Source organism: Bufo bufo, chromosome 1, assembly GCF_905171765.1.
Source record: "Bufo bufo chromosome 1, aBufBuf1.1, whole genome shotgun sequence".
Taxonomy (NCBI): domain Eukaryota; kingdom Metazoa; phylum Chordata; class Amphibia; order Anura; family Bufonidae; genus Bufo; species Bufo bufo.
The window spans coordinates 795275681-795293411 of record NC_053389.1 but is presented as its reverse complement, the minus strand read 5'-3'; the positions used below and the strand labels follow the sequence as shown (position 1 = coordinate 795293411).

Sequence of the window (17731 nt, the reverse complement as noted above, 5' to 3'; positions counted from 1 at the left end):
TCAACCTTTCGGGAGTTCTATTAACAGTGTTATTTGTATTATCTATCCTGTTCGACTTCTCAAGGTTTTTTCCTTATCCAACGTTTTTCTCCGCAGGTTGAAGATATCAGGCCTTGGAGGGCATACTCCAGCGTGTTTTGTTTCTAAAGTCCAGGTTTCCTGTTCTCGTTTCCAGTTGTGAAAGTTCGAAAGTTTCGGTCGAAGGTTCTCCAGTCGTTCCGGTTGTTTCGGCTAGAAGATGTTTATATTCCAGTGGGTCTCAGTTCGAACACGGCGGTGCACAAAGAAAGAGGAGGATCTTAATGGGAAGAGACCTTATATACACTGGGATTGAGGGGAGGGGTTAGTTGCCATGGTAACTGCACCCTCAATGTTATGTTTTTTCTTTGCTGCTATGGTAGGAGTAAAGAGAGAGTTAAAGCAATAGGAGCCTCCGTGTCCTTCATAAAATTATGAAATAGGAAAATCATGTAATTAGCGAACTTATATTTATCTGAATATTTGTTAGAGACCAGTTTCAGGAATCATTTTAATTTGACTATTGCACGGTATGGTTTACATTGTGTTTTTGTTTGTAGTGTGTTATTTCCCCATTTGGGAGAAAATACCTAAATTTTTCTTACAGCGGGGTTTTAGGCCTACCCAAAAAAATCTAACTGCACTGTTTATTTGGAAAAATACTTTGGTACTTGGAAATTTTGATATTTGATTCCTTTTTTGTTGCATTTATTTATTGTAATAATAAATATTAAAGAAATGTTTACTTGTACATGTTGCTTTGCCACTTGCATTTGTTTACAATACGGGACGTTAAAGTCAGCAAGTGTCATGTGGGGGGGGGCCCTTATTGTGTCATGTGGGGGGGGAGACCCCTTGAAAAAGCTGACGGCGCAACGCGCGTCGGGGCACAGTCTGACGGGTTGTGGCAGATTTTTGGGTCAGTATGCTAGATTATCTGCTAGATATATGTTATTCTACTATGGCAGTATGTATGTTAATGTCCGGTGGATCCAGGATCGGAAGTCTGATTCTGTGACCACACAATGTGGACAGGAGAACATTACTTGTATGCACTGATTATATTTTCCCGTATATACTGTTGCACTTGCATTTTATATGAATGTATTATAAATTGTCATATACCCGCAGTCTGACTAGGATTTTTAAATGTTCTTAATGTCTGTGAGGCCAGAAATGGTTATAACTCTGTGAGTACTAATAAAATTGATGATTATTTGAAATACAACAGATGATGGAGTTATAATTTGTTATTTTGAATTGATCTATGTATCTTAAGATTGGTTTCCCCTTATTGTTTTTCGCCCCAGGGCACCATTTTACCTAGAACCGACCCTGGCTGATTACATTTGTTGTACTAACAAACATGGCCACACGATGGCGCAATATAACCAGGCTGATATGTAAAGTTGAGTATATTTGCTGCACCACCTAAGCACAGCCACAGGATGGCGCATGGTAAATGTTTAGTCATGATGACTAGTTATATTTGTTGCACTACTAAAGAATGGCCACATGGTGGCGCACTGAAACCTCTCTTGACAGCTGACTGGTTAAATGTGTCGCACTAAGTAAGTTTGACCACATGGTGGCGCATCGGAACCCTGTTTAACATCTTCATGCCTGAGCCTTGATTGTATTTCCTGCGCTGTCTAAGCATGGCCACACGATGGCGCAATGAAACTCTACTGGCATCTACAGTTAATTATATTTGTTGCACTAGCTAAGCATGGCCACAGGATGGCGCATGGTAAATCCTTAGTCATTTAGGACAAATTATATTTGTTGCACTACTAAAGTATGGCCACATGGTGGCGCACTGAAACCTCTCTTCACAGCTGACTGGTTAAATGTGTCGCACTAAATAAGTTTGACCACAGGGTGGCGCATCGGAACCCTGTTAACATCTTCATGTCTGAGAACGGATTGTATTTCCTGCGCTGTAAGCATGGCCACACGATGGCGCACAGAAACCCGGATGACAAGGCTGCGCTAACTAAAGGCATGGCCACACGATGGCGCAACGAAACCCTGTGGACTTCTAGGCTGATTACGTTTGTTGTACTAACTAAGCATGGCCACACGATGGCGCACAAAAACCCGGTTGACATTTTATACTGGCAGCGCTAGCTAAACATGGCCACAGGATGGCGCACAAGAGCCACTTTCTACAACCTTTCTGGCTTTATATGTTGCATTTACCAATGTTTGGCCGCTTAGTGGCGCAGTGATGTGTGATTCCTTCAAGACCGGGCTAAATGTATAGACCCGCAAGGTGGCGCAATAATACTGGACTAGCCTCATAGCAAAGCATGTGCATGTGTGGGCAGCCTGACATGAAGGAAAATGGCCGCTCTGTGGGTATTCAGTTCTGGTTTAAGATGGCTGCGGCCCTGAGCAGACGCTTTATTTGCCCGCTATTGACATGGCCGCTCGTAACCACGCCCTGGCCACGCCCCCGCCGGCAGCGTTGACGTCATGCAGTATAAAAGCTGCGAGCACTGTGGCGGGGACGCGCAGAAGGTTCGGGACTCGGTGTTGACAGCTGCGATTACAGGGACTTCACACCGGAAACATGAGGGAGATCGTGCATCTGCAGGCCGGACAGTGCGGCAACCAGATCGGTGCCAAGGTGAGGGGGCAGCGCTTGGCCCAGGAGCTTACAGTCCACCGCAGGTGTGGCCGTCTGATCATTAGCATATTCACCATCCAGGCTTTCACTTTGTGCCGTTAAATACATAATGATTGGGGGGCATGGCCTCCTCCATCGCGCTGGGCCGAAGAGCTTGCTCTCTAATAGGGAGGCTGCATTGTGCTGGGCTGAAGAGCTTGCTCTCGAATAGGGAGGCTGCATTGTGCTGGGCTGAAGAGCTTGCTCTCTAATAGGGAGGCTGCATTGTGCTGGGCTGAAAAGCTTGCTCTCTAATATGGAGGCTGCGGTGTGCTGGGCTGAAGAGCTTGCTCTCTAATATGGAGGCTGCGGTGTGCTGGGCTGAAGAGCTTGCTCTCTAATATGGAGGCTGCGGTGTGCTGGGCTGAAGAGCTTGCACTCTGAGTATAAAGGAGGGAGACTGCAGACATGATGCATCTGTTTTATGGGGGTGATTGGGGAGGGGTCCTGAGCTGCAGAGCTGACAATCTAATGTCTGCAGTAGTACGGAGGAAGGAGGGGGCTGTAGAGCTGACACTCTATCTTATGTCAGTGTGATGATGGGGGAGGGGATCTTGTGCTGTGCAGCTGACTGTCGTATATTGGGGACAGTATGTCGTGGTGATGGGGGAGGGGATCCTGTGCCGCGTAGCTGACTGTCGTATATTGGGGCGATGATGGGGGAGGGGATCCTGTGCTGCGTAGCTGACTGTCGTATAATGGGGGAGGGGATCCTGTGCGGTGCAGCTGACTGTCGTATGTCGTGGCGATGATGGGGGAGGGGATCCTGTGCTGCGTAGCTGACTGTCGTATGTCGTGGCGATGATGGGGGAGGGGATCCTGTGCTGCGTAGCTGACTGTCGTATGTCGTGGCGATGATGGGGGAGGGGATCCTGTGCTGCGTAGCTGACTGACGTATGTCGTGGCGATGATGGGGGAGGGGATCCTGTGCTGCGTAGCTGACTGTCGTATGTCGTGGTGATGATGGGGGATGGTATATCCTGCGGATCTGACACTCTTCTTGCATTCCTGTACAATGGAGGAGAGGGCGGCACATCAGCATGATGGGGGTGGTGGTGCCGCCTCAGCACTGCAGCTGGGTGTGGTGGGGGGCTCTGTCAGACGCTGCCATTGTCCATTCGGTGACATTCAGTCAGCACCACATAAATAAGGAGGTTTTTCAGTGTATTCATAGTCGCTGCGCAGTGCTGAGCGTCATGGCTGCCGGGAGCGAGGGCTGCGCCCCTTGTGTGTTTCCCCTTTCAATCCTCCAGCCCTCACATCCGCATGTAATAAATGAGACGTGTTCTTAGTCATACAACATGACACATGGCCGCCCCTCCCTGAGCCGGATCTGGGCGCCCCGGTGTCGGGTGACTCCTACAGAGCAGACATTGACTTCTGTCCCTGGGGAGTGATAGTGCCGCCACGTAGCTGACGCGCGCGATACGCCTCACAGGGCTGTGTACAATGCTGAGCGGAGATATATATACAGAGATAATGGCGCAGAATTCAGCGGACCGTCTGCTGTCACACACAGATCTCTGCCCCCTCACCCCACGCCCCCAGCCGCGGCAGCCATCTTCTCGAATCGAGACCCCTCCATATTGGGCCTGCAGAATAAGCGGCGTTCGACAGCCCTGCCTTTAAGACGCTGCACAGGATTGTGTGACTGGCGGGGGAGGGGAGCTGCCGGATAATGGGCAGCACACAGACGTGACTGGGATTCTCAGTCCTAGGAGGCCGCTCGCTATGGGGGGGGGGGGGGGACTCATCAGAACTTACCTCAGTTTCACGTGAATAGTAGTCTCCGGCGCTCGTGTTGTCGGCTCTGCGGTTCACGTCGTCCGCTCAGCAGGAAACGTAATGTTCCCAGTCATTCTTTTTGGGGCACAGTCCTGGCTGCGGGTTACAGGCTATAGTGTCCCTGTCCTCCACGCCTTCTTACTGACCACTTTTGCAAAAAAATGGCCGCCTCGTCTGCACAAAGCGGATATCTGCTTCCCTCTAAGTGGGGATCAATTGATGTAAATGGGGCATGGTTCTGTGGTGTCGCCGTGGGCACGTGAGCGGTCCATGGTGACCACCGAGGGCACACGTGTGACAGAGGCCGTACTGTGCAGGGCTCCAGACTAAAAAAAATACCTGGTAGCCATTGGCTCCTGAACTGAGAAATTTAGGCGCCAAATTATATATTTAGGCGCCAAATCAAAACCGAATCAAAAATGTTGGTATCGTGACAACGCTACGCCGATCAGATCGGCGTAGGGTTGTTTCGATGCCAAAATTTTGATTTGCTTTCGTCACCATAAAAGTATTGCAATACTCAATACCGCGCAAAGAAAAGCCGCGTGCTTTTCGCATTTTATAAAACGTTCGGCCCATAATAGAACAGTCCTATCCTATTTTTTGGGGTGACTAAAAAATGGCGAATCGCATGGTTTTTATTTATTTCTGTTACAGTGCTCACCGCATAGGAGAGATTTTTTTAATAGTTTGGACTTTTCGGACGCAGCGCTATGTAATATGTTTATTTATTGTTTATATATTTTATATGTAAAATTTGGAAAGGGGGGATTTAAACTTAATATTTTAGGGAACTTTCACACTAGCGGTTTTCATTTCCGGCACTGAATTCTGTCAAAAGGGTCAATGCCGGAAAAGAACTGATCAGTTATATCCCCATGCATTCTGAATGGAGAGTATTCCGTTCAGGATGCATCAGGACGTCTTCAGTTCAGTCTTTTTGACTGATCAGGCAAAAGATAAAACCGCAGCATGTTACGGTTTTATCTCCGGCGAAAAAAAACTGAAGACTTGCCTGAATGCCGGATCCTTTCAGTCACATCCAGATCGGCGAATCCGGCAGGCAGTTCCGACGACGGAACTGCCTGCCGGATCACACTGCCGCAAGTGTGGAAGTAGCCTTAGTGTTTATTTGTTTTTGTTTTTTACTTGCTATTAGCCCCCTTGGCTGGAACCCTTGTCCTATTCACCCTTAGGCCCCTTTCACATGGGCGAGATTTCTGCGCGGATGCGATGCGTGAGTTCAATGCATTGCACCCGCACTGAATCCGGACCCCTTCACTTCTATGGGGCTGTGCACATGAGCGGTGACTTTCACACATCACTTGTGCGTTGCGTGAAAATCGCAGCATGCTCTATATTCTTTTTTTCACGCAACACAGGCCCCATAGAAGTGAATGGGGCTGAGTGAAAATCGCAAGCAAGTGCGGATGCGGTGTGATTTTCACGCATGGTTGCTAGGATGAAAGTCCATTCACTGTGTTTTCCCTTATAACATGGTTATAAGGGAAAATAATAGCATTCTTTAATACAGAATGCTTAGTAGGTCAATTGAGGGTTAAAAAAATGAACTCGCCACCTCCAATTGATCGCGTAGCTGCCAGTCTCCTGTTCTTTCTTCAGGACCTGTCAAAGGACCTGTGGTGCCATCACTGTGCTCATCACATGGTACATCACCATGGTAATGGACCATGTGATGAGCTCAGTGACATCACCGCAGGTCCTGAAGAAAGAACAGGAGACCGGCAGCTACGTGATCAATTGGAGAAGGTGAGTTAATTATTTTTATTTTATTTTTTTAACCCTCATTGGCACTGCGTCACCAATGAAGATAACTGACCTGTTAATACAAATACAGGAGGCGGGTGCTGGAATCAAATGGCGGCACCCGACCTCTATGACAGGGAGCTGCGATCTGCTGCAGTTAACCCCTCAGCTACCGCACCTGAAGGGTTAACTGCCGCTGATCGCAACTCCCTGTCATAGAGGTCGGGTGCCGCCATTTGATTCCAGCACCCGCCTCCTGTATTTGTATTAACAGGTCAGTTATCTTCATCGGTGGCGCAGTGGCCACAGCCCCTCCCCTCCTCGTGTCTCTTCTCATTGGTGGCGGCGGCAGCACGGGGGGGGGGAGACTCCTTCTCCACTGCGCTGCTGAGAAGAACATCGGCGGCGGGGCAGAGAACTCAGCTCCTGTGCCCGCCGCTGTATTCAACTGCAGAGCTGCGGCGGCCGGTCTAGTCGCAAATGGTGACAAGACTCAAAAGTCTTGTCGCCATTTGTAAATTTTAAGTCGCATGCATTGGCGACCATTTTGGTCGCCATCTGGAGCCCTGCTGTGTTAGGGTTCATGCACACGACCGTTGGCCGGCCGTGTCTGTATTGCGGCCCGCGACCAGCAGGTCCGCAATACACATCCACCAGCCGTGTGCACCCCCACATCACAGATGCAAACCCATTCACGTGATCCAGAATCCAGGAGGTTGGCGCGGAAGCACTATGGAGTTTCTCTCCGTGCCTCCGCACCGCAAAAAAATAGAACATGTTCTACTTTTTTTGCGGTGCGGACGGATCACGGACCCATTCAAGTTGGGTCTGGATCTGTTGCTGCAGCCGCACGGATAGTGCCCGTATATTGGGAACCGCAAATTCCGCGCCCCCCCCCTGCACAGAACCGCCGAACAGCTGTGTGAATGAGCCCTTATGCAAAATGCAGGATATAAGGGGGTGGAGCGTGACTACCATCTCCAGTACTCTTGTACTTCGCCCCCTCACCCCTGTATTTAATGGTTTCTCATCTGATCTATTAGTGATGGATTTCCTGTCTCGAACCCCCATATACTGGGAGACTGGTCCTATGACCCCCCCTCCCCACCTCTTGCATGTTTGCAGCCCTCTCTGTACTGCCCCCTGGAGGAATGTGTGTGATCTGTGATGTCGGGTTCATAATCTCTGATTGCTTCCTCTTCCTTCCCCCTCCAGTTCTGGGAAGTCATTAGCGACGAGCATGGCATCGACCCCACAGGAACCTACCATGGAGACAGCGACCTGCAGCTGGAGAGAATTAATGTCTACTACAATGAGGCCTCAGGTATGACAAGTACAGCTGTAGTATAAAGCATGGGGAAGAAGCCCTGAAGGTTGTATGAGATGGGAGGTAGGTTTCAGACTCAGCTGTTGACTGTTCCATCTTTCCTGTCTTGTAGGTGGGAAGTACGTCCCCAGGGCCATCCTCGTAGACTTGGAACCTGGCACCATGGATTCCGTACGCTCCGGACCATTTGGACAGATCTTCAGGCCGGACAACTTTGTGTTTGGTAAGTGGGTAGGTGAGGGGCGGACTACCATAAAGTGGTGTCACAGCTTGTATCCCATTCTAGGCCGCGAGCCTCTTAGTTGGTCACTCACTGGGGCGCCAATACTTTATTTTGCCTTTTGAGGACATCTGTCGGAGGGGTGAGGTTCAGTCCCCCAGGATAAGCTGGCCATACACCTTCAATCGCATTCGACCAACAGCCCCCATGCACATGCATAGTCGGTTCAGCCAAGCATGTGTGTATCCTCCATGCATTGCATGACAAAAGCTGCTGAAAGATGCCCAGTGGGAGCTGACCAGGCATGGTCAGGGGGGTTTAGATGCCTCCTTACACATCAGATAGTCATGGCCTGCAAAAATAAGTGGGTTAGGCTAACTTTACTTCTATGGGAGTCGGGACAGTTATAAGATGTCAAGAAGGGTCCTAATAGCTGTAATTATATCAGAGGCCGCTTAAAGGAGAAATCCAGCTGCAGGCATCTCTGACCCCGATCTTTAACCCTTTGCAGCAGATCTGCCATCATACATTTTGCAGCAGCCTCTCCCAGGGTTGTAGCTCTAATAAATGCGGATGAGTAGGGGTTTAGTATGATAGATGGCGGTGTACACAGGCGTGCCGGTGTCCTCCTCTGCCCCTCCCTGCCTAAACAATTGGGACGTGTCGCCCAGATGCCTTTATCTGTTGTGGTTTAGCATGTTTGTCTTCCTGCAGTCAGTAGGGCAACCAGTTTGTTGGTTTTTGTTAAAGGGCCACGGTGCCCATTAGAGGATGTTTCCAGATCCTTGTATTAATGCTCACCTTGCCTCTTCTCATACAGGTCAGAGTGGTGCTGGAAACAACTGGGCCAAGGGTCACTACACTGAGGGGGCAGAGCTGGTGGACTCGGTCATGGATGTGGTGAGGAAGGAGTCTGAGAGCTGCGACTGTCTTCAGGGCTTCCAGCTCACCCACTCTCTGGGCGGAGGGACCGGCTCTGGAATGGGAACCCTTCTCATCAGCAAAATCAGGGAGGAGTATCCTGACCGTATCATGAACACCTTCAGCGTGGTGCCCTCCCCCAAAGTGTCCGATACCGTGGTAGAACCGTACAACGCCACCCTCTCCGTGCACCAGCTGGTAGAAAACACAGACGAAACCTACTGCATAGACAATGAGGCTTTGTATGACATCTGCTTCCGCACCCTCAAGTTGACCACCCCCACCTACGGCGACCTTAATCACTTGGTCAGCGCAACGATGAGCGGTGTCACAACTTGCTTGCGCTTCCCGGGTCAGCTGAACGCTGACCTCCGTAAACTGGCTGTCAACATGGTCCCCTTCCCACGTCTTCACTTTTTCATGCCAGGTTTCGCCCCGCTGACAAGCCGTGGCAGCCAACAATACCGTTCCCTAACTGTCCCCGAGCTCACCCAGCAGATGTTCGACTCCAAAAACATGATGGCTGCTTGCGACCCAAGACATGGACGTTACTTGACCGTGGCAGCTGTGTTCAGAGGCCGCATGTCCATGAAAGAAGTGGACGAGCAGATGTTGAATGTCCAGAACAAGAACAGCAGTTACTTTGTGGAATGGATCCCCAACAATGTCAAGACCGCTGTGTGCGACATCCCGCCCCGAGGTCTGAAGATGGCCGCCACCTTCATCGGCAACAGCACTGCCATCCAAGAGCTGTTCAAGCGCATCTCCGAGCAGTTCACCGCCATGTTCAGACGCAAGGCTTTCCTTCACTGGTACACGGGAGAGGGCATGGACGAGATGGAGTTCACCGAGGCCGAGAGCAACATGAACGACTTGGTGTCGGAATACCAGCAGTACCAGGACGCCACCGCAGAAGAGGGAGAGTTTGAGGAAGAGGGAGAAGAAGAGGTTGCTTAAATCCACACACTTCTCCTGCCCATCAAACGATTAACCCTCCATCCCATCATGCCATCCTAAGTCTCATCACCAGATAGCCAGACATTACCACCCCACCCCCAGTAATCACAGCAGAGCCTCTGAATAGGTGACTACACGGTCTGCAATATGCTGGTATCTCCATGGTTCCTGAAGACATCTTGGTGTCTTACGTGTTGTAGCCCGGGCCCTGGTGCCAGACCAGTCGTGATGACTTGGTATCATGGTCTAGCATGTCTGCATGAGCTGGAGAACCGCTTGCTCCTAATAATCATGGAGGATTGTGGGATAGTTCTTGATGTCCTGGTTTAAGAACGTAATTTGTTATCGTCCTTGACTGCCATGTGCTCCTCATCTGTGTTTTTAGATTGTGCCATGTGCACATGTGTGCCCCCCCCCCCCCCCCCCCCCATCATTTATGGGATCGGAAACTAGTTTCAGTATTGTAGGGGGTCAGGGGCCTAACCTAATCTTCTCCTTCTGACTACTTGCACTGCCGTTTTTTTGTTTATTTACCTGTTCCGAGGCTCTGCTGTCCACATACCGCAGCTCAGTCACTTACCAAACGCCATGCTAATTACTGCGTCACCTTGGCTTCTGTGCATGACGAGCCCAACCCTTTGACAATAGCACACCTTTTCTTTATTTTTTCTTTATTTTTTTTTTTGGCGTAGGCCTCTTTAACTGTGACTACTCTGCACTCCCTGGTGAGGAGGACGTTACACCGCCCTCTAGTGGCACCAACCTATTAATTGATCCATTCCTTGCACTCATGAGGATGGCAGATTACACCTCCTTTCCACCAGCCCCAGGTGTCTTTTTGCCGCATTTCTTTTTGTCTGTATGGTTTCAGTGAGTACATAACATGTGATTGTGATTCTGTCACCCGTATCATTGGACCTTTGGCGCACAGGATAACGTCACTTGCCCCCGGCCACGCTATTAAGCCTGCACACTACTGAATAAAAGCCTGTGCGAAAACCATTCTTGTGTCGTCTGTGGACTGTTTGTGGGTGGAGGTCGTTGCAAGGAAGAGTTCTTTAGTTAGTGTAGTCCAGCTATAGGAAGATAGATTTTAGATGGTCTTGGGAGACCACTGCAAGGTCTTGTAGGAGCGCTGCTCTGGGAGTGGACGCTGAGCAATGCTGCTGTTATGATGGGACCACACTGCTCCATACGGTGTGTGGACGACCCTGGGTGAGTTTTGTGAGGAGCCTGTAGTCATGGTGGTGGGCAAACTTGGTAGGAAAAATCTCCAATGTTCTCACCATGTTGGCTCTAGATCAGGGATCAGCAACCTCCGGCACTCCAGCTGTTCTGAAACTACATCTCCCAGAATCCTCCCGTCACTTTTGTGGGAGTTACAAGAACAAGCAAATAAGTTTGCATGCTGGGAGTTGTAGTTTCACAGCACCTGGAGTGCCGAACGTTGCTGGTCAAATCCCCATCACAAGGTTTCCTGAAATGTCTGCAGGAACCTGGCTGTGGGCTGCTCCAGGTGTGAACACGCTTATCACGGATCGGGTGTGGTCATGTATGACTTCATCGGGTGGGGACTTCATTTGGCCTTGGCTGCTCCAGGAAAGTGCTAATCAAGGTGTGAGGTCCATACACACTAGACATGGGGAGGTTATCCCAGGTTATACGATATTTAAGGAGCTGCAGTTCTAACTACCGACCATGGACAAGAGAGGCGTCTTCGCACTCGTTCTGGGGACATTAGAATAAATAAAGCAATGCTTTGTGCTCTGGATACTGGTTAAAGGTCAACCTTAAAGGGGAAGTCCTAATGATATCAACTTATCTACAGGGGTCAGCAACCTTTGATGCTCCAGCTTCTGTGAAACTACAACTCCCAGCATGCACACTTGCTCGGCTCCCTTAGACGTGAGTGGACCATGCTGGGAGTTATACTCTCAGAGCTGTACGACCAAGGCCGCGTTCTCGGGTAATGATTAATACAGAGATCAGTGCACCTGTCACCCTGCCAGCCCTGGAGAAAGTGCCCCCGCTTTGGAGCAGTGACTTATCGCAGGCAGCTGCCATGACTTGCAGTTGTCGCTGGCTGCGTTGCCTCTAGGTGACCCTTAAACCTTTTATGTTCTGCAGCAAATTTATAGAAAATATGAAGGGATGAAATAGTGTGCAGCATGGCTGCTTTCCTCCAGGAAACAGCGCCACATCTAGCTACAGGTTCTGTGCGTTATTGCAGCTCAAACCCCCCTTCAACTTACTGGAGCTGAGCTGCAATACTGGATACAAGGCGTGGACGTGTCCGGTGCTCTCGTGACAACCAAATGCTCCTGTGGAGCAGATTTTGATGGCTTGGAACCGAAGAAACTTGTCCGCTTGGAATTCTCCTTTGTGCACGTGGCTGGAAGTAAGGCGGCGTTACTGTCATCTCAAGGGTTGTCAGTGCACACCAGGTGTCGCGTATAACCTGTATGTAGACCTACAGGAACCCATACAAATCTGTGTACAGGAGGAGGGGCAGGCCGTGCGTGTGTCTGGTAGGTACATGCCATGTACAACCCTTCATTCTGGATCAGGCATATGGGCCGAAGGTGGATTGAGCAGCAGCAGAGGCTTCGGTGACCACCTGAGACTGCCAAGTCAAAGGTCAATCAAAGATAAATAATACCGCTTATATCTCAATGACTGGTATAATCAGCGCCATCACTGGTCACATCTGGCTACAGCTGCTGCTCTTGGTGGAGTCACACGTGGAGAGAAGGTTTGGATAGACTGGTAGGCTGTGTTCACATCTGTCGCAGACACCATTTATACTCTGCGGGGTCCATCTTGTCAGGGATGCGTGCTGCAAATTGGTGGAGGACGAACAACCTTTACCCCTTTCATTTTGCTTCCTCTCGTGTCAGGCACGTTAAACAAGCGCTGAATGACTTGCATATCATCGGCCTGTGTAAGAGGAACCTTTTGAGAAGGTAAAGTCGCTTGGGCACCGTTCACAACACAATTCAGAAATCCAGCCTGCCGCAGTTCACTGTATTATGGATAATGCTGTCAACTGCCAGATCCCTGTTGACGATAACAGGATCCGACAGGAATTTAGCTGCTTTCCGTCAGAAATGGTGGAAAATTAGCGGCCCAAAAAGTCATGCAAGCAAGACTTTTTGTCCGGCTGAAAGCCAGCATTTTTGCCGGATCCCTTTATAGTCAACGGGGATCCAGCTATGCTGTATACGGTGAACTCCGGCAGGCTGGATTTCTGAATGTGGATGTGAACGTAGCCTTACAAAAATTTTGGTTAAGAGGACACAACCACAAACCATTATAGGCTGGGTTACCCTCCACTTCTTCAAGTACATCTTGTGTATGGGGACGAGCAATCCCAATAGCCATCCTTCGTACCATGATGAACATCACTGCATGTAAAGTCCATCACCTAAAGAGCAGCGGATTGTCGGGAAGGAACACTTCCTTCCCGACCATTGGCTTTCTGGTCAGTATGTGTAAATCCAAGTGTAGGTATCTAGATACCTGAAGATGGCCCAGAAGAAGGTTATGGCAGGAGATGCCACAGTGGTAGACATCTGCATCTGATTGCACACACTCAGGGAATCTTCTGAGAAGGTCGTTTTGCATTGGTGAGATGAAGGCCGACAATTAAACCAGAACCCTTTGGGCCGCGCAATGGGAACAGAGTGCAGGAATACTAAGCCTGGACTGTGATGTTTCTTTGAGCCCCATGAAGCGCTGTTACCACTAGAAGAGGTAAGACTGAAGTCTCAAAAGTAAGAAGCCACAGGGTAGGAGTGAGAAGAAGATGCCACACATCCATCATTCATGGATCTGGAGGAACATCTACTAGATCTCCGTCTAATATTGCTGCACGAATGTGGAGATCAGGTGACCTAAGACTCCTTGTATAGAAAAAAAATCCAGTTCACCTCCACATTAATGACCTAGTGCACGGATCCGAACCAGGCAAATCCAGTGTAACAATAGAAGGAAGAAAATCCAGCACTTTGTAAAAATCTTTTTGGTAACGTAGCAAATAATTCACGAGCAGATAACCTCTTCACCCAGACAGCAGTTGACGCGTTTTGATCCCCAGTGTGTTCTTAGTCGTAACTCAGAACACACTGGTGTTCGAAACGCGTCAACTGCTGTCTGGGTGAAGGTTATCTGCTTGTGAATTATTTTCTACAATACCAATAAAGCACATGAAGATTTTACAAAGTGCTGGATTTGATTCCTTCTTCTATTGTTACGTTGGACCTAAGACGCCACCAAAAGTAAGGGAGCACCATTGTGTTCTCATACAGTAACTAAAGACGACCTTCCACCCAGGCCGTGCCGTCTCTCCGAGTATGAGGGTATCTTCACACTTCTTGAACAATTCTAGATTTTATCACTGTTGAGGTTTAAAGCAAAAGTCACCCCCAACAGAAAGTCATAGGTCCACATTTATCACCAGAATACACCACCATTTCAAAAGGCACTTGTGCAAAAAGTTTTGCGCAAGTGCCATTTCTCCGCCAGTCTCAAGGCGTTCCTGAAAAGGGGAGGAGCTGGTGGTCTCGTCACATTCATCATCTTCTACCCCAGTTTTCGGGCATATAAGAACACCGAAATCTATGCCAGCTATTTTAGTTCAGGCGCATGGACCGCCGGCTACTGCGTCCTATCATCAATCAGAAGCAGCATCCGACAGTGTGCCCGGCGTCCCAGAATCCTGCTTTCAATTCTATGGGAGTTACAAGAACAGCTAAGTTAAGTGTGCATGCTGGGAGTTGTAGTTTCACTGCAGCTGGAGACAGTACCAGAGGTTGCTAACCCCTGACATGGACAAACCACAAATACAGCTTTAAAGCTGTCCACAATTTTAATGTCAATGGCCTACCCTCAGCTCACCACCACTGATCAGCGGTCCCAGAGTATCACCGGAAACACTTAGCTCCATCCATTGCGTTGCAGGCGTTACCGGTAATTGCAGTGCTGCTCCCATTAAAGTGAATGTGAGTAACGTTGCAATTGGCAACTTTGTCCACTACACAAAGGATGGCGCTGTGTAATCCTGGAGTAACATGATCAGTGGTTGGGCGGGGTGAGAGATCCTAGGAAAACCTCCTTTAGGCCTTTTTCACACGAACAAGTTTTCCGCGCGGGTGCAATGCGTGACGTGAACGCATAGCACCCGCACTGAATCCTGACCCATTCATTTCAATGGGTCTGTGTACATGAGCATTTTTTTTCACGCATCAGTTCTGCTTTCCGTGAAAAACGCAGCATGTTCTATATTCTGCTTTTTTTTTTCACGCAGCCCTGGCCCCATAGAAGTGAATAGGGCTTCAGTGAAAAACGCATTGCATTCGCAAGCAAGTGCGGACGCAATGCGTTTATCACTGATGGTTGCTAGGAGATGTTGTTTGTAAACCTTCAGTTTTTTTATCACGCGCATGAAAAATGCATCAAAACGCATTGAACCAGCAATCGCAGACAAAACTGACTGAACTTGCTTGCAAAATGGTGCGAGTTTCACTGAACGCATCCGGAGCTAATTTGGCACACTCGTGTAAAAGAGGCCTTAAAGGGGTTCTCCAGCAATTAAGAAAATAAAAATACTTAAATATTACTTTATTATACATATACTCCCAAATACCTTTCATTAGTTATACTGGCTCGTTTTTTCTAGGGAGCAATCATTAGGAGAAATAAAATGGCCGCCGTCCTATTAGTGCACTCACTCAAGTTACTTCACAAAACTGAGGTAAAGAGCTGCCTCATCCTCCTCTCTGCTCTATTTGTCAGGGATTATGATATAGCTGATAAGATCTTTAGCTGAATCTGTAGGAATGGAGTTTATGAGGTAATGGAGACTGCATACAAGTGCTGCTGCTCATTATCCTCACCTCCTCTCTGTCCTTCATGTCTCCTCGTGACCTCCATCCCTACAAGAATTCAGCTGAAGATCCTATAAAACTGTATTCAGGATCATAATCTCTGACAAGCAGAGAGGAGGATGAAGCAGCTCTTTACCTCAGCACTATACACTGCGTGCAGAATTATTAGGCAAATGAGTATTTTGACCACATTATCCTCTTTATGCATGTTGTCTTACTCCAAGCTGTATAGGCTCGAAAGCCTACTACCAATTAAGCATATTAGGTGATGTGCATCTCTGTAATGAGAAGGGGTGTGGTCTAATGACATCAACACCCTATATTAGGTGTGCATAATTATTAGGCAACTTCCTTTCCTTTGGCAAAATGGGTCAAAAGAAGGACTTAACAGGCTCAGAAAAGTCAAAAATAGTGAGATATCTTGCAGAGGGATGCAGCACTCTTAAAATTGCAAAGCTTCTGAAGCGTGATCATCGAACAATCAAGCGTTTCATTCAAAATAGTCAACAGGGTCGCAAGAAGCGTGTGGAAAAACCAAGGCGCAAAATAACTGCCCATGAACTGAGAAAAGTCAAGCGTGCAGCTGCCAAGATGCCTCTTGCCACCAGTTTGGCCATATTTCAGAGCTGCAACATCACTGGAGTGCCCAAAAGCACAAGGTGTGCAATACTCAGAGACATGGCCAAGGTAAGAAAGGCTGAAAGACAACCACCACTGAACAAGACACACAAGCTGAAACGTCAAGACTGGGCCAAGAAATATCTCAAGACTGATTTTTCTAAGGTTTTATGGACTGATGAAATGAGAGTGAGTCTTGATGGGCCAGATGGATGGGCCCGTGGCTGGATTGGTAAAGGGCAGAGAGCTCCAGTCCGACTCAGACGCCAGCAAGGTGGAGGTGGAGTACTGGTTTGGGCTGGTATCATCAAAGATGAGCTTGTGGGGCCTTTTCGGGTTGAGGATGGAGTCAAGCTCAACTCCCAGTCCTACTGCCAGTTTCTGGAAGACACCTTCTTCAAGCAGTGGTACAGGAAGAAGTCTGCATCCTTCAAGAAAAACATGATTTTCATGCAGGACAATGCTCCATCACACGCGTCCAAGTACTCCACAGCGTGGCTGGCAAGAAAGGGTATAAAAGAAGAAAATCTAATGACATGGCCTCCTTGTTCACCTGATCTGAACCCCATTGAGAACCTGTGGTCCATCATCAAATGTGAGATTTACAAGGTGGGAAAACAGTACACCTCTCTGAACAGTGTCTGGGAGGCTGTGGTTGCTGCTGCACGCAATGTTGATGGTGAACAGATCAAAACACTGACAGAATCCATGGATGGCAGGCTTTTGAGTGTCCTTGCAAAAAAAGGTGGCTATATTGGTCACTGATTTGTTTTTGTTTTGTTTTTGAATGTAAGAAATGTATATTTGTGAATGTTGATATGTTATATTGGTTTCACTGGTAAAAATAAATAATTGAAATGGGTATATATTTTTTTTTTTTTTAAGTTGCCTAATAATTATGCACAGTAATAGTCACCTGCACACACAGATATCCCCCTAAAATAGCTAAAACTAAAAACAAACTAAAAACTACTTCCAAAAATATTCAGCTTTGATATTAATGAGTTTTTTGGGTTCATTGAGAACATGGTTGTTGTTCAATAATAAAATTAATCCTCAAAAATACAACTTGCCCAATAATTCTGCACTCCCTGTATAGTGTGATTAGGACAGGCTTTGTGTGTACTAATAGGATGGCGGCCATTTTATTTCTTCTAATAATTGCTCCCCACACAAAACAAGCCATTATAACTAATAAAATGTATTTGGGAATATATTTATAATAAAGTAATATTTAAGTATTTTCATTTTCTTAATTCCCGGAGAACCACTTTAAGGGCCTTTTACAAGGGACAAATGTTTGTTGTCTGAATGGATCTTTTATACAAAAAAAATGCTTGTTTGTCACCGACAATAATGTAATAGAAAGATCGTAAATCAACCATAAGCTCTTATCCGTTGTATAAAGTCGTTAAAAGCGTACCAGTCGACTTGCTATATGAACGATCGTCACTCTGGGCAGAAATCTACCCATGTAACAGGACGCTTTCTCCCTGCTTTACCCTCCTTGGTTCCTAATGGTCAACACGTCGAGCGGAGTCCATAGATGCCGGATTGTCGGA

At 48.0% G+C, this 17731-nt stretch overlaps 1 protein-coding gene across 1 annotated transcript; it reads left to right on the top strand.

Moving 5' to 3' along the window:
- Window positions 1-2492: 2492 nt before the first annotated feature.
- Window positions 2493-10668, top strand: TUBB4A (tubulin beta 4A class IVa). The gene is made up of 4 exons (XM_040415112.1): window positions 2493-2650; window positions 7457-7565; window positions 7681-7791; window positions 8609-10668. Exons 1-4 carry the CDS (start codon window positions 2594-2596, stop codon window positions 9664-9666), a joined length of 1335 nt encoding a protein of 444 aa, XP_040271046.1. The 5' UTR covers window positions 2493-2593; the 3' UTR covers window positions 9667-10668.
- Window positions 10669-17731: the final 7063 nt, after the last annotated feature.

Coding starts and splice junctions, on each gene's coding strand:
- TUBB4A (XM_040415112.1), top strand. CDS start 2,594: ATGAGGGAGATCGTGCATCTGCAGGCCGGACAGTGCGGCAACCAGATC. Junction 7,566..7,680: donor CTACTACAATGAGGCCTCAG/GTATGACAAGTA, acceptor CCTGTCTTGTAG/GTGGGAAGTACGTCCCCAGG. Junction 7,792..8,608: donor GCCGGACAACTTTGTGTTTG/GTAAGTGGGTAG, acceptor CTTCTCATACAG/GTCAGAGTGGTGCTGGAAAC.